This window comes from Ciona intestinalis, chromosome 9 (assembly GCF_000224145.3).
Source record: "Ciona intestinalis chromosome 9, KH, whole genome shotgun sequence".
Lineage (NCBI taxonomy): Eukaryota > Metazoa > Chordata > Ascidiacea > Phlebobranchia > Cionidae > Ciona > Ciona intestinalis.
This window is the reverse complement of record NC_020174.2, coordinates 6,025,372-6,046,019: the sequence shown is the minus strand read 5'-3', so window position 1 is coordinate 6,046,019 and position 20,648 is coordinate 6,025,372. Positions and strand designations below refer to the sequence as shown.

Genomic DNA, 20,648 nt, shown 5'->3' with positions numbered 1-20,648 from the left:
ATAAACTCACAAAGGTTTTAATACAACAATGTATTTAATATATTCAATATAAATTTACAAATATATATGTTTTTAGATTTTAGAAAACATATGTTTTAAAACCTTAATTTACTCATCTAGATTTTACTGCTTTTTTGACACATTTAAAAAATCTTCACCTTAGAAATGTTGACTGAATATAATTTAGTTTGTCTAAATAACTTGGGCAAATTTAATATAAAACAAAAGGCAGACGCCAAAAGGTAATTTTTGAAAAATAAAATATTTTAACCAATTGATTAACTTCAGAGAACTTCAGAGGTAAACTACGGAATGGAATTTAGAAATAACAGAATTCTTAACCTTTTAATTGATTGACTTCTCCACGCTCGTTTTTCGGAAGTCTTTTTAAGCAATGATCCGAAGTAATTGCCGTGGCAACACCACAACTTCCAAGTAGAAACCCAAGCTGGGAGCTTCCAGGATCCTGGGGAGTGAGGAGAAGGGCTTGTAAGAGCGGCAGATGTGAATGGATTATTTCAAGGTTTATGGCGTGGTTGGGATTACATGTATGTGTAATTAAAATAGAAAGTAATAGGCATGAGGTTTTTATTGTATATATTATAAAGGTTAAGATTAATTGCTGGAAGACCAACATGGCAGGCCCTTACAAGTTGTCTGAATTGCCAGTCATACAAGAGGTGTGTGAAGCAGAACATGGTAGGGAAATTTATATCCAATGTCATTTCCCAGACAGGCGAGCATAAATAGGTTGCAATAATTTTTTATCCTTATACACTAAGTTATAAATGTGGTAACTTGTAAAGCGGACAGGAGGTGTATAATACAGAACACCTGTGTTATAACGACTGTCATTACCCCCTCCCACCATGGAGGATGAATAAGTTACATACAGGGTAACTTGTAAAGCGGGCAGGAGGTGAATGAAACAGAACACCCGTGTTATAACACCACCCGAGGATAAATAAGTTAAAACATAAATTTACCTCTGAAGACATGGGTACTTCCACTACCACTGGAACCAAACCTGCCAGCATACATCCATAGAATGCACAGGTGAAAGGAACGGGTTCAGAATTTGGGAAAACTAAAGCCACACGCTGGCCCGGTAACAAGCCATTCTTCTTCCCTTGTAACGTGTAAGCTACACGACGCATACGAGACAACAGTTTACCTGTGCGGAAACATTGCAGCACTTATTGTATGATATTCAAGGAAATAACAACGAAAAATCAAAATTTGGGGGTAATGGGCCAATCCTGTCCTAGACTCTAGGACCCATGGCATGCCACACTGCAGGACCTCACCCACATAAAATACAATAGAACAGAACCAATATTCATTTATAATGAGCCCAAGAGTGATATAATCATAAAAACAAATTGAAAATCCTAATGACAAATTCCGCATCAAGTCATATAATAAATTAACAAGAAAGCCTACAATCTTTGCACCATATCAACCACATAATTAAAACTCACCATAAGTCAGAGTGTAAGCTGTTTTCCCCGTCATATCCACTGAGGTGAGGCAAGGAGCTTTAGGGTTGGCCGTCCCACACCTATGAATAAATGTAACGTATTTATCATCGTGTGGTCGGAAAATGACAGAAAATGACGGGGCAGCGACAATCGTTATAACACGGGTGTTTTGTTTCATACACTTCACCAGTATGTAACTTTGTAGATGTTTTTTTTCTGTATGGCTGACAATTTAGACAACCCATTAGCGACCACTTAGTCAGAGCAATTGTAGTTAAGTGTCGACGGGCCTTGAACCGATAACCAATGAGTTAGGGGCAAGTGCGCTAACCACTGTGCTACGGCAATAGCCTATACATATCAAATATTACAAATTACAATGGCTACCAATGTCGCTTAAAGACAAACCTACCTATGTATTGCTGCTTCTATAGAGTGTGGGATGTTACTTTGAGATGGTAGTTGACCCCCTTCCCTTGGTGCAGTGACAGGTCCTTCTGGTTTCGGTGCGTTTTCATCGAGGCCAATATTCTCCAATAACTCCTCCTATATATTACATGAATAATTGAATACTGGGGAGATTTTATTGGCTACTACCCTTGCACAGTATAGAAGTAAAGGTGTTTATATAGTAAGTTAATAATCTAAGTAGGAATAGATAATCTAGAATACAGGAGTGCCATACACATAAGGAATAATATGCAACAACTGTGCAATTTAAAGTTAAAAACATTTTTGACTGGCTAGTTTTATTAAAAACACACCATGACAAAAAAATACATTTGTAAATAAAATTCACATAACATTTATTGTGCCAAACGAACAGTCGCTGCTTAAATAATATTAATCAGTTAAATTGTTGATTTACGAACCTGGTCGTCTTGAAAGTATTCAGCTAATGGCTTTTTCCTTGGACGCTGAAATTACGATTCAATGAATTATTTAAACTTTTCTCTAAAACTGATTACTCAGCATAGGGTGCATGGGAGCTTACTTTCAAGTTTTAATATAAGACCACAAGGGTATTGCTATGTTTGTATAGCATAAGGATCTTATATATTCAAATTTCATATACTTATATTATGGATAGGTAATAGGTTTTTGCTTTAAATTTTATATATTAATACTATGGATAATTAAGTATACAAGGGGTAATGTGAAAACATTAAACTGTTTTAAAAAAAAATAAGTACATTTTGCTATAAGAACAGGCTAACATTTTTGTAAAAATTGATAGTACAGACTTAGTAGCAGTAATGTTGTAAAACAAAACACATGAAAATATACAAAAGTAAAAACTAAATATTTAAATACACACAGCCAGATACAGATAGAGAATTTGAATATGATAGTACTGGACTTTATATAAACTAAAGTAGTAGTACATAACATTTAGAATATCAGTTTTAAATACTGGTATTTATAAAATAATCAGAAATACAGATACCTGGTAATTTGGAGACAAAAATGACGTTACCAATAGTTCAGTATTATATTAATAGTTTGACTCAATTTATATCAATAGTAATTAACTATACGCATGAAATAGCATCCTAAGCATACAGGCCTGTTTAAACATGTACCATTGTTCTATTTTTAACCCCTATGAAAGTAGAAGGCTGGGCAGTGTGCTGGACAAATACAAGAAAATGTAATTTAAAAGAGGGATGGAAAACATGAAAAAACGAAAATTAATACATAAAATAATAGCATAACCTTTATTTATCTCTTTGAAACTGATAGCGAGGATCACGTTATTTTAGGACTGAACAGAAGGAAATCAACAGCAAAACAAGTTGTTAAAACACGCATTAAATGTGTGGGGAAGAATGTCAGTTAAAAAGAGATAATTGAACCCAAAACTAAACAACAGATAATAGAATTTAGAACACCTACCTTTAAAGTTAGAAGTAATTGTTGTATCTTGGCTGACACCTTGGTAACAGAGAGGTTTTCTGTAAGAAACGATTCATGCTTAGTAAACAGGAAGCTCGTACAACGCAAACAAGCGGTTATCATGGACAAATAAAGAAATAGACACTACTGCCATTCATGGTGACACAGATACAAAAATAAAGAGACCTGATTTATAGCTTAGCTCATAGTAGTGGTAGGAACTGTATTAAGAGGTTTATAAAGTTGTTTAAGTGGGAAAATGTTGGTTTTGGATAATTTTAATAATCAATAAAATTTAATTAAAACACATTTCCAAATTAGGCCAAAGAATTTAAATGTATAAAAATTAACAATATTTAAAAAATGTTCCTTTTTTGTAGATTTTGTTGTTTGTTCAATATTTTTATCACCTTGGTTAAAAAAATTAAAAAATGATCTTTTTACTGCTTTTTCTTGTGTTTGTAATAATAATAATATAATATTTAAAAATAACAAAAGAAAAAATATTGTTTGTTTTTTTTTTGTTTGTTAATTATATTTAAAAATAATAGAAAAAATATAGTCTTCATCACCATTTTTAAAGATTTTTTGTTTGTTTCTTATATTTACCTTCTTCCCCATCCATGCTTGTTAGGGATGGTCTGGAGGACATTGACCTCCATACGTTGTTGACATCCGAGGATTCCAGGGTCGTCATGGAGGATGGGGTCGTGTTGGAGGAGGAGGGGGGATTCATGGAGATGTTCGCAACATCTGGAGGAAGATTTTGGGACAGAGGTCGACTCCCTAAGGTTAAAACAATATTTTAAATATTTTTTGTTCCTTTTACGTTCCAGTTATTTTGTAGAACTAACTAACTATTTTTTTGTTTAATTATATATATACTGTACTTTATAATTTTCACCCTTTACACACACTTTTATACTCATTACTTATTCATGTTTTAGCATTTACTTATTTAAAAAGGAAAAAACAATTTAGTAAATTCAAAAAATTAAAATGATCAAAATTTATTATTTCATAAATAATACAAAAGTTTAAAATTTACCGGGAAGAATTTGTGGCATGATGTCAGCCAGCTTCTGTGCTAGCGGGGTGGGTTGAGGGTAACTCTTCAACTTGGAGGAACTGGATGATGAATCATCACGTCTCCGCTCACCTGATGACATGTCATCCGCTGAGGAGCGGGATTTCGAGTTCGAAGAGGAAGAACGAGAGATCACCTGGAAATAATGAAATGGATTTTTTTTATCAAATGGGGAAAACAATTTGTTTTATAAATATATTAAATAAACTAACTAAGATATAAGGCTTGAAAGTTTTCATTGATTTGTTGCATAAAGCATGAAATACCAAACTGGTGTTTTCACACTCAAATATAGACAAGGTTTGCCTGTATGACTTTAACTGAATGGAAACCAAGATGTTAACAAAATTACCCCAAGTTAAAACTGGTATCCTGGCTCTAATGTAAATGTAACAAATGTGTGCGTTACTTTTCAGGCAAAGAAAACGTTTCAAGCTGAAAAATTCCAGCCCTATAACTGCATTACAGGGCTGTCCCTGAGGCATGGTTGTCACCCTGGCATTGATGGTATTAAAACACACATGGGAAATGCAATGGCAAGCTACTCAGCAATCTACATTAATTATTCAACAAGGACAAAATCAAGTAAGATCCAAATTCGCAAAAGTGGCTGGGAAGCAAAAGTGTGTTTTTTCTAAATCGGAAAAGGAGAAAAAAAAAGATAAATTAAAATAAAAAAAATAAATGGGATTTTAATCTTCCACTTTCTATGCTGTCCTAAAGTTTGCTTATTCGCAAACCATCTACATTAATTCACCAATTACCTGCTTTTCTTTTGTGAGTTGAGTTTGGATGTTCCCTCTCTGATGAGAAAGAGGGGAGGGAGCAGCACTTCCACCCGATAAAGAAGAGGAATCATCCGTCCTCCTCTGTAATGATCCATCATCACCAGTGGAAGCATCCGTCTCCATGTCGTCATCTGGAAATCAATCAAGGATCAAAAAAACATCCAAAAAATTGAAATAACAAAGCTACAAACATGGTAACTCGTAAGTGGGCACAGGGTGTATGAAACAGTACACATGTGGTATAACACAATGTGATGAACCCTCTTTGAATAAAACACAAGGTTTTGTTTAACATAAAAACAGTTATCTGTATAGTTTAATTCATTTTCAGAAAAATTAACTTTAAAAGTGGAGTATGTGTATCTAAACACATTTTTTAATGTTTGGGTTTGAAATAAAACACAAGTTTAAAATCTTGGTCAATACTTGGCCACACATGAGATGAAAGTTACCTGAACTATCCCCAACACTGTTGATTCCACCATGAACCATCAAAGATCTTCGCTTCACAGGTAGTGGTAGGACAGGTATCCTTTTTGTCTTATGTTTAGCAAGTGCGGCCTGCACAGCCTCAGTGTGCGCGTCTGTGATAAACAATACATTAATGGCATTCGAAATATGTCCAAATAATTAATAAACGAAAGCTTAGCTGCTATGCTTAAGATTGGAAGTCCACTGATAATCTTACATGCAAGATCCTGCTTTATTGAACCATAATCCCTCACTGGTATGCTGCTCACTAACTTATTCTAGCTCAATTAAAACAGGGCCTGCGTTGATGTGACACTTTATAGACACATCTTAATGGGTTATGACAATGATTGAATCATAAAACAGTTTAGAATGCTTGATGTGACATCACATAGGATAAACATGAGTTTGATGAAACAAATATGACAGATATATCTTGAAATATGGGGGGGGGGGTAAAATTAGGGGTCATTACACATCACACCCTAATCAGACTGTATGGTCAGCAGCAATCTAAAAATCAGCAATCTAAAAATTCCTACTTTAACCTAATTTCTATATAGACTTCTCAATGATAAGCACATAAAGGGACAGTTATTTGAAATTCAACACTGCAGTTACATAAAACTACTGCCTAAGCACCTATCAATGATAACGCAAACATTGTGTTTTTAAGAGAAAATTAGCTCAAGTTGTTTACCTGATCTATAGCGGTCGTCCCTCCTTGAATGTCGATGCCGGCTCATCTGGACTTTAGTTTGTTTCTTGCTTTTGTTGGGAGGTATTCTCGTCTGTTCCTGTTGGTGTCTAGGTGGTTTTAAATTCCGGACTTGGCCTCTGTGTTTCTCCCCCACAGAACGTGTAGCAGCTGGTCGATAATCACAGTTAAAAATTAATTTCCATAAGTAAATCCAAAAACGCTAATAATCCTTTTCTCGAAAAAGTCCAAGGTGAGTAAAGGATGTGGTTAAAGTTATCTATGCTTGTCCACACATAGGTGACCAGAACTTGTAATCCAGTACACTGAGTGCGTTTCATGTACTTCTTATCTTGTAAATCTGATTTACATTCGGCTGCCTTGTATGGCTGTAATAGACGAACTGAACATGCCTGTGAACGGCCTAACGCGCGCCCGGATAATGTTGAATACACGTTGAGCAAATTTACACAACCAAGGCTGAAAGCCGCGCGTTTATCTAGCTGGCAAGACGGTTACTGTTAAACCGAAGACTAAGATTAACAAAGCTTTGGCGCCTGAAACCTTCGTCGTTATAAGTTACAAGGGGAATCTGACCGCCACCATACACTTACGAGCTGTGACGGCTCGGTAAGCAGCGGTTGCTGTCCAATTATCCGACCGCTAACTTCCCGTGGCTATTCGTTAAATCAACGGCGAAGAACCATAATTCTGTGATGGTCGGTTGGGTAACTGTCGTGGAAAGAACGAAGAACGAATTTCTGTTACTACTTTCGCTGTGTCAGCGCTTGGCGCGATCGGAGCTAATTGTTTTACGTGGTTGAATAGAGCGGGGCAGTCTTTTGTGACGAAACAATCACCCACAGGCGACAGAAAGCGCGACCGCTTACAAGTCAGCGATAATAAAGATAATTAGCACGTCTCACAAAACAGTTATCCCGACCGAAAAACGTGAAGTCCTGTCCAAATAACCTTGTCCCAAATACGTTCTTTTGTTTGAGTTAGATCTGTAACTAACTGCACAGAATTTCGCTCGAATACGAAAAGCGAGACGATCTTTTTAATCATACGAGTGTCTGTAGCATTGATTTACATACAAAACGGTGATGGCGCAAAACTGTTAAACGGTTTTGCAAACTGTGTGGTTTTATTTAACGAGTACTAGCACGTGAGGGAATGCAGTAGTAAACTTGCGGCCGTCGCAACGTCGTTCGACACCCAGTTATTTCCTGGTTGATATCGCAATAGCTGTCAAGGCACCTGTTTGTGGCTTTGATGATCGATGCGCTGGTTGTACAAGCGCAGGGAAACGGGAATGAGCGGACGAGCTATTATTGCCCGGTGCTGTGCGTGCCTGCTCGCACTGTTTCTGTTTCCTGACCTTTTCACCGTTGTTTGTTAATCAATGGAATCATATAACAACCAAATCACCCCCCCCTACATATATATAGTAGGGTGGGGGAAGATGGGACGCCTATAGCGAATAATATCCAAATATCCTGATCGTGTTTGAAACAATTTACAATGGTCCATGGGAGTCGTAAGGATACAGATTTACAATTCTTTGAATGTTCTTTATTTACTACTAAATGGGACGAGAAAATAGAACAAAAAAGTGTACTACCTTACCCCACCCTACTTTATATATATATTATATAGTGGGCCATGGCCAGTAAAAAAACTTTGCATTCTTTTAAGTGCAAACACTACAAGGGTTTCGTCCATAAAACAGCGGGTGTCACACACCACGTTTGGAATTATATAGCAAGCCATTCAGTTTCCATTCACGATTCGCAAAACCCGAGAAAACTATCGATTTCCGAAGGCACCATGCTCTTATTTGTTCTAAATCTCTACCGAGGCGAAGCTAATCCACTGAGTGAGGAATTCGTTAATAAATCAAGCTGACGCTGATGTTATACCACCTCGTCGGATTTCTTCAACCACGCATACCGACAATTTATCAACACTTCAAAACGCTGCCTGGGAACTAAGGATAAACCAACCCTATTCTTGCCTGCAGACCGGCTCGTATCTCAAGCTATACTCACTTTGCTAGGAGATAAATAACATGCATCGAGCAGCTCACAGTCAGCTGTTCAATACGTATCTTATCGCATTCCTCTCTATGTATGAGGCAGCATAGGCATCGATTTCAACGGGCTCGTGCCTCGGTTTGGCGTTAAACATCGTCTACGTCCTGATATTGGGAAACTGTAGGATGTTGATGCTTATTACTCCGTGCCAGCGAACCAAAGGGCAGGAAACGGCGCTTGACAGTAAAATAATCGACTGACATTGTGCTTGATTGACAATTAGTTACGGATTCCATATTTCTTGGAAATTTATAGGAGAATGCGCTTTCATTCAAAAGGCATGGTATATAATCCTTTGTTTAGCGATACCATTCCCGTTTAAGCATGCATTAAGCACAGTCTGGGTATGCAACGACTTTGCGGTAGCACGATTCAATATAAAAGCAATCCCAAAGGTGCTGATGCCGGTATATTTGGACGGCGGGCAATCGGTTGGAAAACCAAGTCTGGCAGAGGCCCAGTTACCGCGCGTGCTCAACTATACCTGGCACCTGTGCCAAACAACAGTTGCACACGCCACAACTTTTTGCGGTGGCATTGCGCCACAAATCGTGACAAAGTTGAATCTGTTTGGTGCGATTAATCACTCCTGCTGACTTTGATGTTGTAATACACAACATGCCAACGCAAGCAACTTTCACCAAACAAGTCATTTGCTACCAATGCTACTTACATAACTAGGACCATCCTTTATTTCTCCTATTTTCAAATTCCATTTATTTTAATAAATAGTTTCAACTTGTGTTTAGTTTTATAAAAAACATTTTCCATGCTTTTTTTACAATCAATATCCATTGTAGCCCTGCCTATAACGACTGCCATGATATATTATAGACAATATCTAGAAAACAACCTTGGCCTAAAGAAGCACATTAATTGCAGTCGTAGCATACGCTCATACCTAAACGATGTCTTATATTTATGTTGCTACCTGGTTGAAACTAAAGTGCTTTCCTTTCCGTGGTATTCACTATTGATCCGATGTTTACAGGATTAGACACACTACTTGAATAGGCAAGGTACCACGACCAACCTATTGATTCTGACGAAGCATGTATTCAATGGTGAATGAATGTATTGAATGCGCGTGAACAAACTTTCCATAGCTTGTTGGTACACAACAACGCTTGTGACGTGTTGCTGCGTTGCATTAATTCTATATTGCTGTGAGGTAAGATGGATAGTGTTAGCAGTAAGCACGTATATTCCATATTTTCTATTCGTGTTTTAAACAATTAACACGCTCTTTTACAGTCGCCATGGTACGGGTTTACAATTCTATGAATGTTCTTTGCTTACTACCAAATGGGACCAACAAATCGAATGAAAACATCTTACCCCACCCTACTATATCAAACTAGGAAGCACGCTCGCTAAGGCCGAGCCAAGTAGTCTGGGTATTTAATTAGAAAATCAAAGAAGCGATATCGGGATCGAAGTTATCGATGTTAGACTGACGAGACGAGAAGTCACAGGGCGATTAATGGGGAGGGTCGCACTGCGGATATCCAGGTCCCTACTCGAGCCTTGAGAGGCTAGTAAAACGAACCGACACGACCTTTTCACAGGACAAGAGCTATTTTGGTCATCCTGCAAACGAAACAGCAGCGGCGGCGCATTTTTGATGGATTAAATCTACATGTTGCGAGTCGCATGTTTGCTAATACTGTACAGGACGTTAAACTGATCATAAAAAACTACTCGAAAATAAATGCGTTTTGTTTTCCACCTGTTCAAACCTGGCTGCCACTTTCTCAAAGAAACTTCTAGCACTGACTAGTGCTGTTTCCTGCCTTGGAAATGATACAGACTTATATTTCTTATTCCCTTAATTGGGCGTCTGTTTACTTTGCGCTTATGCCAGCTCTCAATTACGGATCCAAAGCAGCGGGGCCTCCCTGGTATTATTAGGCGGCTGGATTATCCCACATTATAAAGATATCCATCACCGCGTTAATATCACCCCTCGCGCCGGGTTTTCCGTAGGCTCCAGAGCCAAACTTGGCGAACCCCTATGTCAAACAAACAGCGCTCCGGTGGCGCAGCGGGAACGGCGTGAAAAATCGGCTTCGAACTGGTTTGGACCGGTCCGCGTCTGCCTACGCTGTCTCATTTTCGGTTAATCGCATCCAAATTCTTTTCAGCACTTATGAGGGTCGTTCTAAGGCGTGGATAGAGACGAGCAAACCAAAAAGCAATTAGGTCTTAGCCTGAAGTAAAGTAACGCTTAAATACTTATGGAAGAGAAGCTATATAAAGATACATACACCCCTTTAAAACCATTGTACATTCATATACATATATAGCACCTTGTGCGTGTTGGTATACATTATACAAGTATCGTACGTATTTATAATGCTATAAAAACTACAGTAACGTAACCGTATTTTCTAATGCCTATGCGTGAAGTGTATGTTTGACACTAACAGTGTATAACTACTAACTTGTAAACGTAATGCGCGCTACGTAAATTAGTCATACTGTACAAGAATATAATCTGTACGTCAACCGTGCGCGTCACGAGTGCGTCGCAAGAAACCAGCTATTTCTACACCATTGTGTAATAGGAAACGCTAATTTTAATGGGAGAAATCGCCCCTAACGATATGTGTACATAACGCCGTTAAAAATACATATTGATTCGGATCATCAGTTTTTGGCTGGCGTTGAATGACTCATATCGAAACTGCCGGCTTTGGTAATTTATCATAAAGAAATATAGGGTGGGCAACTGTGTTTTTAAGACTGGCTTATCATTGGCAATCTAATAGCTCGCGTGTTTAGGTTCGCATACCACAAATTTAGAAAACGTTGTTCTCGTTGCGGTTTTTGTTTTAACTTAAGCAGGTGGCTGACATCGAACGGTTGTTGTAATAAGGCAGTAAAATTGGCCTTCTGGTAGAAGCCGGCACGCGCAAGGCATATGGTGTGGTTAACCATGTTATTAAAATGAAACAAAAATTGAAAATACCTTTTTGTAAGGTGATGTAAGGCTATTTGTAAGGTAGTGTATAGTGTACAGTAAGGTGGGGAAAGACGGGACACCTTTTACCTCTATTTTCTCGCCCCGTTTAGTAGTAAACAAAGAACATTCAAGAAATTATAAAACTAAATGCCCATGACTCCCATTGACCATTAGTTATTGTTTAAAACACGATCAGGATATTTAGATATTATGTGCTAAAGGTGTCCCATCTTCCCCACCCTACTATATTATTATTTTTGGGTATAACCTAATCTGTCACTTGTGTATTTTGTCCATGAACTGATACACACACATTAGAATAACTGTATAGCTGTCACTAAATTAACGTGAAAACCATGCGAGTTATTTCCGCATTGATAAATTGTTTTTTTGTGTTGACAACAAAACCAAAAAAAAATGGTTTCTTCAGCGCATATTACGTCTAGACGATTAAATAACTACGGCGTCAGGTTACGGCTCGAAAATTAAATGTCGCCTGAAAAATGAGCCCGCCAAGCAGTGTAAACATTTCACCACATGCACACAACTAATGCTAGGAGAAGACGGGTATGCGCGGGGTGCCCGGGATGGAACGAAGCGTGGAAGAACTAAATGAGCGATGAGAGCAGATTCGCACAACCTAACAGCGTGGAATTTGACCAGGTCGATTTTACCTTGCCCTTCCGATACAGTTGCTTATAAAAAAAAGTGTGAAAATTTATTTTTTATAGACAGTGATTACTTGCAAATGAATGTACTGTAGGTGATTCAAAATCGGGTGCAACTTTCCAAGTCTGCAAGCCAAAGGGGCGAACCTATGGGCAGTTATATTGTACGCTTTGCAGCTGTGATGGTGGACTGGCGTGCAAATGAGCAAACACGATTACCTCATTAAAGGGCGACTCAAGAAGAGGCTTTCTACACCGAAGTGCATTTGACCATGCAGTCAAACACAGTTAAGCGAGGACGAAGGACGCTAATGTATTAATTCAACGGCCGGCATATGCTGTTCAAGTATGCGCGGAATTCGGCAATGAAGCGGTGTCTAAGTGAAAGCGTTGCGGGGCGTTATGAAGCCTATTGAACGCGGCACTCAAATTGGTTGTATAAAAACGATTCAGCGCACGTAATACATCGTTATACAATTGCGGGGCGAAAGCGTCGCGGGGCGTTATGAAGCCTATTGAACGCGGCACTTAAATTGGTCGTATAAAAACGATTTAGCGCACGTTATACATCTGGCATGAACTTAGACGTCGGGTTATCGCTACATGAGTGGCACCTCGGTGATACCACCTTGCAAAATGATGGTCGGCACTACAAAGCGATCTTTGCGCCAAGTGTCTGTGATTTTACTAAGCACTTACAGGCCACTTTAAATAATCAATAAAGTGACAATTAAAGGCCCATTAAATATGTATTCCAGCCAATTGTACCGACATGTGTCGAATGCAATTAAATATAACGGCAATGACGTCGTCCACGGCCCATTTGATAAATTCTTTTCTGTCAATATGGGAAAACGACTTAACCATTATGGGGGTATTATTGTATTAACGTCACACACAGGTGATTGACAACTGCGACGAGGAAAAGCCAATGCTACAAGTAAACCTACATTTTTCGTTGTGTTCCTGTTTTGTATACAAACTTAAACGATCTGTTTTGTCATATATACATATCAAAATGCTCTAACAGAAACAAGATACATCAAGTTTACAAAAGCTTGCAAGCAGACTTTTATACCAACCGGCCGTCTTTTAACAACGCTAGTGCACCGGGATGAATTATTTAACGAGAGGGCAAGGTCGATATTGGTTTGACAATTATACCTGAAGACAGAGAAAGAAATAGCAAACCAGTTGCCTCCCTATTGGGAATAATGGTAACTTTTGAAACATAACTGCCAAGTATGACATTTTCTTTTACTGACTTTGAAATCGAACCGTTACCCCACTATACCATTATACCATTATACATTGGAAGGTTCGATATAAAGCGACGAAATTAAAGGGGTACTGTCCCTAGTCCCTACGCACTACCTTCTCGGGTTTGTGGTACAAAGGTATTGAAAATCGAAGCGTCGATATATAATGAGTTTTTTGTTAGATCGTGGGTGTCTTTCTTTATTATAAAATACGAAGCGCAGGCAAGCCTGGACAAGTATGCTCATGGGAACGTCACGGTTCAATGGGCCGGGTTACGTCACCTTCACTGAGCGTCAAGCACGTGACGTTTACGTCATAATCTGTCTTTGTTACAGACTCGTTTGTGGTTTGAGATGTCTCTCAGGTCGCGTATTTTGACTTATTTGGAAACGGTTGAAGTCGTTCATGTACATTATGGCTTGCACGAAAAACGTATAGTAGGATGGGGTAAAATGGGACATGTTTTCATTCCTTTTTTTCTTACTACTTTTGGTGCTTAGTAAACAGTTTTTATATAACTATAGTCCCGCGAATCTAAAATACGGTAACTTTTTAAAACACGATTAGGAAATATGGGATTTTGGGTGCTAACAGTATCCATCTTACCCCACAATACCTGTATTTTTTGCGATGATTGACGCAGAGTTTAAAACCAGTCTCAAAGTTGGGGTATATAAGAACAGTTGTACTATTTACGTAAAGCTGATATTTGATTTCGTGGTAGTGGAGGTGCTTTGTGCGTACACCCGAATAGCATGGCGCAAACTTTTATATTAACATAGCGGTAGCACAAGTAACCCAAAGCTTATGCAGATGATACGAGCGATTCGATAACAATGTTTTCGAGCAAATGAAGCCAAAAAACATTTCCTGGAAAGTGAGACAAAGCACGCTGCGTCGGTTTACGCAGACCACGGTAGAGTGAAAACACATATAGTGGCGAAACAGTGCATGGTCATATACGGTAGTTCGGTTAGTACGTTTACGTCAGTCGTAATATTGACATTCATGCTTATTTCGGCAAATGATAGGCTTTAACATGAATAACACCTCCGTTTTCAAACACCGTTTTCAAACACATCAAACACACTGAGTAAGGTATTGCAGTGCAACGTCAAGCTTTGCGCGTTTTTAATACAGTGATATTGACATGTTTTCTTACAATACAAAATACCTTGGGTTCGTGGGGAAAATGCATGTGTGCTATGTGGATCTGCTTTTAGGATATGGTTTGTGGACTCACCTTTCTGCAGTTCATGGAGATAGGGTTCAAGTAATCTGTAGCGTTTCTTTTCGTATCCTTTCTGCGTTATGTCGCCTGCAAATAAACACAACTGCGTTTACTGAAGTGTCTTGCCAAAAAGGCTGCACTTGACAACAAACAATTATAAAGAGAAAGAGAGTTAAGCGTAAAAAGGAGACACGAAAGTTTGCCAATCCAAGGGTCCTTGATGACTGTACAAGTATATAGGCCAAGGTTAAACCTGAATTCGGTAAGTACTGCTTTAAGTAACATTGGCAAACCTCTATGAGAAAATGAGCGGTCGGGAGCAGTTTCAGAGCTCTGTTTTAAATCACTTGTGACGCGAATCGGAGGCAGGTTGGAGGTTATTTGTAAAGAAACCAGACCACTCAACTACCGAGGGTGCTGTTCTTCTAACGCGTTGAGGACACCCGCGACAGCAATAACACGTCCAATACATCAGCATCAAGTGGCGTTTCAGCACATAGAGAGGGAACGATTGCTCCAAACGACGCAAATAAAGACTGAGTACGTCATACGCGCTGGAACATGTGCCAACCGGTAATTTAGCAACGCGGTCTCTTTGTAGCAGTTGCTGTGATACTGGGATCTAATACAGAAACCGAGATTCTTGGAAAATGTAAAAGAAAGACACGCCAAAAAAGTTTAATATAAAACATCTTTTAAAATGCACGCTTCCGTAACACGATGTTACTAGAGAATTGGCGCCAGATACAGGCGTTCTGTTGGTCACGAACCGTATAAACTAAGAACATAGCGGCAGTCGGCGGTCACGGGTGTACAAAGGGTACGCGGTTTCGAAGGGCCCACGGTTCGCGCCGCTGAATACATTTCTGGGTGTATACCTCACGGGTTTTGGAATGAAAGCGCGGTTAATACCAATAACACAATCTGAAGGATTAGTCTTGTTTTGTCAGAATCTGAAAGTCGTGATCGGTCGTAATGTATGTCCCACCAGACTAACGAACACCAGACACGACAACGGTTGTAAATCGGAAAACTGAATTAGTACACGATTTATATTATATAGCTTACAAATATATTCCGATCAACAGACAGGTTTCCTATTGAAAACGACCGATGTTGTCCTATTGGACGAAATAAGGGCGGTATGGACGATATATCTTGATAGGAAGAGGCGATAGACGTGTCGAAGCCGATGTTTCCCGAACAAACAATGACCGTCTAGTGACCAGGCTTGGCAGCAGTATAAGCTAACACAATAAACCGAAATAACGCTAAATAAACAACAGGATTGAACGCAGGTGAAATAATGTTCTTGTGTAAACGGTGGGGGCTTGGGATATAGTCTGGCACTTGAAGGTCTGAATCATTCGATGAACAAGCAGGGTGGGGTAATAATGTAGGAAAACTATACAAACAAAATCGTTTCCAGTGGAAAAAGGCTAACTGTTTAAAACTGACCTCTTCTAAAAGGCCAACAAGCAGGGTGGGGTAATAATGTAGGAAAACTATATAAACAAAATTCGTTTCCAGCGAAAAGTGGGTAACTTGGTTAAAGCCTGGCCGTTGCCTGCTTTGAAGTGTTACAGAACGGACGAAATCCGCTTTGGGTTGGGATTTTAAAAGAGTCGGAAAGCTAAACACACAAACCATTGACAAAGCTATGGCTAAATGGAGCCCACATAGCTCTAATCGGTCATCGGCACAACGCCAATGTTTGAATAGGAAGCGATCGTTTATGGCTGGCTTTTGGCGTGAAATGTTAACAGCGGTTAGTGATACGACACGTTGTGTATGGGCAGTGAATTAACGCGAGTCAATAGGGATTTCACGTTTTCGGTGAAAAAGAATAAGGTAAGACTCGGCAGATGGACAATGGGCTTGAAAACACAGAGCTGACCAGGAAATTTTCCCACGGGATGCGATGTACTTTCAATGGGTTTAAACAACCACGTCTCAGCGTTTATTCATTGCTTAAAATGGGCAACAAAAACGCGTTTTCGGATTATAGCGATTTACGTCAGCGCTTATTAATGCGACTAAAGACAGCAATTTGCCACGGCGGGTTCTAAGAATTTTAACTGGTGTGTAATTCATTATTGTAGCGGGTCGAGTGAACGCGGTCGTTGGAGGCGTAAATGTAGCAGAAGGCTGATTCATTTTACGATCGGACGAAACCACTAAACTAAGGAGAAGATTATGCGCCCAGCGTGTGAAGGGTGCGCTTGCGTCAACCAAAATTTTCAAGAGGCCTTGGGAATTCCGGTATTGTATGTATAATAAACCGGGGCGGTGACGCTTGTGGGCAGATTAACGCAAAACAAAGGGATTAGCAATATACTTAAACGACCCGCGGTGGCAGGTTATTATCGAGGGAAAGCGGAAACTGTTATTTTCCACGCTACAACAAGCCCCACCTTAACGAACCAGCCGGTCTGGAAGTTATTTGGTGTTGGTAAACAAAAGTCATTCGGTTGTATCCTAATTTGAACACGAAATACAACATATTGTAATTGCAACAATGTTGCAACAAGCGAATGTTGCAGCAACATTCGCTTCAACCAGCGACAGTCATTTATAGAGTTAAAGAGGGTACGGAAAACGCATAATTTTAATTTTAATCTACATTTAAATAAAACGTTTACTACTCTACACATCTCCTAGAGAGGTCGATAGAGACGTGGTAAAACACATGGCATTTTGGTCACTCTGTTTAAAACGACAAGTATATCGATTGTTCAGAGTGCATGTAGTTACCGCCGCTGTAACTAAGCAGAAAAATCAAATTGTCCAACGAGTGGCGCAATCTTTTGCGCAGACACAGTGAGGACTGTCCGTGCTATTAAAGTGAATTGGTTATCGATCGAAGAGTTTACAGCATCGTAAAATCGCTGGAGACAAATTGAAGGAGCATAAGATTTACGTTTCTATACGATGCCCACTGACTGATTTTAAAATAAACATTTTGAAAAATTGTTTTATAGCAAGTTTAACGTCTAATTGTGGATATTGTTTGACAGGTGTGTTAAAATTACTTGAACAATTTCAAGACTGCTAGCGAGTCAGCCAATATGTGGTGGGCGACTCATTCGGTTTGATTTAGAGATCCGGCTCTTATGCGTAATGTGGAGGTGATTTACGTGTTGTGGTCGTTATTTGTATTGTGGGGTTATGACTTGCGCTACATGAAGATACCACGATTTCAAGGGTTTTGAGAAATAAGTTTGCGAAACGAAAACTTGGTGCGAATTCATTCTGTAGAGTTAATATAATGCGATTTCCAGCGGGTTTAATGAAAGAACTGGCGTAATATCAACAGGGCGTCGACTTCAATTTAACACACGCGATTCAGCTTTGGATGCAGCGCATATATTAAAACGCAGCCAGCAGGCAAACCACGGCCGCCATCTCATTCCCAGAGGACGGTGATACTCTGAACTTACGCCAGATAAGCCTGAACAAAAGGCGTACGTTACAAGCTGAACTACGTCCGATATCAGCAACGGTTTGAAGCAATTGAAAGACCACAGCTGCACTCTGGCCCTGGTCGCGTGAATACCGTGTATGCCATGCTTTACATGTGTTATGGGAGGCCAAAGCTACAAGGAGGAAACTGCCTAAGGAAAGCTGGGGTTATCGAAAAACAAAAAGAAGCACGTCTCGCTTACAGTGTAATTTGATACGAAAACAACACGGATTTCCGAAGTAGGCCTGGCACTTGTTAACTGACCTATATAAACCATAATACAGACATGCAGGATGCCTAGGCAGCCACATGGCACCTTGGAAAATCTTATGTACAATTTAAGTATATAGACACGTTAAACAAGAATATTCAACAATCAACATGATTAGAAAATCAAAAGTAAAGAACTAATATGTCATTATGGTACCTTGAAGTTAATCTAAATTCTAAATGAATGAATTCTCAAAGGAGAGACTGCAATTATGATTAGCCAAATATGGCAAACACCCTAATTTGATAAATTACGTCTGGCATCAATTTTTAAAATTGGTATGTGAACACCACACAGCAACATTAGAATAAAACCCTTCCCTATGATATACCATTATGTTGGACTACACAGAACTCTAATAGATATAGGTGCCAACAGTGTAGTAAAATGATTCCAATACAGAACTACCATTGTACTGTATACCAAAAAGCATACTGGATACAGCATATTCAAAAATGTTTATACCAAAACATCGGCAGAGAATAAACATACTCATATAGTAAAATTTAACCCAAGTTTAAGATTCAATTACTGTCTTTGCAAATCGAATATGAAGCCTATTACTATTACATAGAAAAGAAATGGTAAACAAGAACAGCACTGTGAGAAGTTGAGAACAACAGTGTAGTAAACAAAGAAAATACCCTCGAGCGAAAATTGACAAATGAAATGATGTCATATGTGATAAATTTGATGATCCAGATATTCTTACACCCAACACACAAAAGTTTACATCAAAAAGAGAACGGAAAATATTGTAAACACAGGTGTTATTAATAACCTGCTGCTAGGTAAAGATTATTAAATATTTGTATTATGGTAAAGTGTCTAATGTTGAACTTATGCATACTTTACTTGGCAAATATAGAATGATATATTATACTATAATACCAACAAATATATGTTTGATGTGTAATACAAACATTCAGACACCAATACAGTTTACAGTATGAATTTCATTTCCTTTACTGTAATGTTAATGTATTATGCTATGACTTTTGATGAGTTTACAGCTAACTAGCAATATCAGCAGAAATGTCATCCAGAAATGAGACACAACCACAACAAACACAGCAATTTAGTGTTGTATAATAAAGTAAACAGTAAACAAACTTTGCCCATGATGAAGCATGAGTAATACAGCATGATATCTATCATAAAACTTTGGTGATTGATATTTAATATTTTTGAAATTTCACAAAAAAAACATGGTGCTAGTGAAGAAAGACATAAAACCTGTCACTCCTAACTGATAAATAACCCCTAACTACTAATCTATAACACTTTCCACAAGCCTATTCTGTAATGTACTGGAAGATTTACTAATACTTACATAGCCTATATTATATGCTTATCATATTTACCTTCTGATATTTCGATATCGAGTTCCGCCAATTTAGCCCGAACTTCCAAAGGCAGAACTGAATAGTTGATATTCGCCAATGCTGCTGACATTTTTCTTCTGTCTGGTATTGCCTTCAGTTAGTATTAAAATATGGGACCACCAGTTGCATGTAAACACTTTTTTAAGATTTGTGTTGATTTTCTTTCAATGTGACACCTGCAGTTTTAGTCCATACTCCACAAAATCAGGTCAAAGCAGCTTGGATCAGTGTCAATCTCATGTAGGTATAAAGTACAATGTATTTATATTTATTCGCAGAAAGACCTGTTAAACGACAAGTACCATTATAAACACGTAATGCTTCTAAATGGGTATTGACCTACTGATACACTGATTAGAATAACAGTTGATAGCCGACTAAGTGCACGCGTATAATACACATATATTACATGTTCAAAAAGAATGTTGTAACGCTTTGTTGTAACGCTTAACTGGTAACTACATTAGCCTACCCTCTCTAGGAGTATCGAAGCCCCATATATAGACTATCGGCGTACCACCGATTCCAGGAATAGAGTGATAAAAACAAAACTAGCGCGCAGACCCTTTGTTCGCTGTTTAAACGATTATGTTAAAAATAATTTAGCAGAAAATACAGCTTGTTTTATGATAAAAACGGTACCACATAAAAAATGAGGCTAAATTAAGCGTAATTAAGCGTTTTAAAGTTTTTTAAAGGAAATTACTACGCGTATCCTCCGACTCACGCCTTTCCTGTCCACATGGCACTTCAGTAACAACTGGTTTGAAATGCTCTCGTAATTTGGGGAGAGAGAAAAAGGTTTTAAGAAAAAGGCAGCGGTTACTCGAAAGAGACATCTCGCGGATATTTTTTTATCCTTTCTGCCAGTAAGTGCTTGGTGGAAGAA

The 20,648-nt window shown here is 38.6% G+C and overlaps 1 protein-coding gene across 2 annotated transcripts in view; it reads right to left on the bottom strand.

Annotated features, from left to right (window-relative positions):
- Window positions 1-20,039, bottom strand: part of LOC100183162 (disco-interacting protein 2 homolog C) — a 32,761-nt gene extending 12,722 nt beyond the window's left edge. For both annotated transcript variants that reach the window (XM_018813383.2, XM_002131644.4), the window contains exons 1-13: window positions 19,739-20,039; window positions 14,653-14,727; window positions 6,424-6,591; window positions 5,705-5,836; window positions 5,229-5,383; window positions 4,426-4,600; window positions 3,987-4,163; window positions 3,378-3,436; window positions 2,354-2,398; window positions 1,894-2,027; window positions 1,482-1,561; window positions 987-1,174; window positions 343-466 (exon numbers count right to left, since the gene is read on the bottom strand). In XM_018813383.2, the coding sequence (XP_018668928.1) occupies window positions 343-466; window positions 987-1,174; window positions 1,482-1,561; window positions 1,894-2,027; window positions 2,354-2,398; window positions 3,378-3,436; window positions 3,987-4,163; window positions 4,426-4,600; window positions 5,229-5,383; window positions 5,705-5,836; window positions 6,424-6,591; window positions 14,653-14,727; window positions 19,739-19,829 (1,603 nt within the window). In that variant the 5' untranslated portion in view covers window positions 19,830-20,039. The remainder of the gene's footprint in view (window positions 1-342; window positions 467-986; window positions 1,175-1,481; window positions 1,562-1,893; window positions 2,028-2,353; window positions 2,399-3,377; window positions 3,437-3,986; window positions 4,164-4,425; window positions 4,601-5,228; window positions 5,384-5,704; window positions 5,837-6,423; window positions 6,592-14,652; window positions 14,728-19,738) is intronic.
- Window positions 20,040-20,648: the final 609 nt, after the last annotated feature.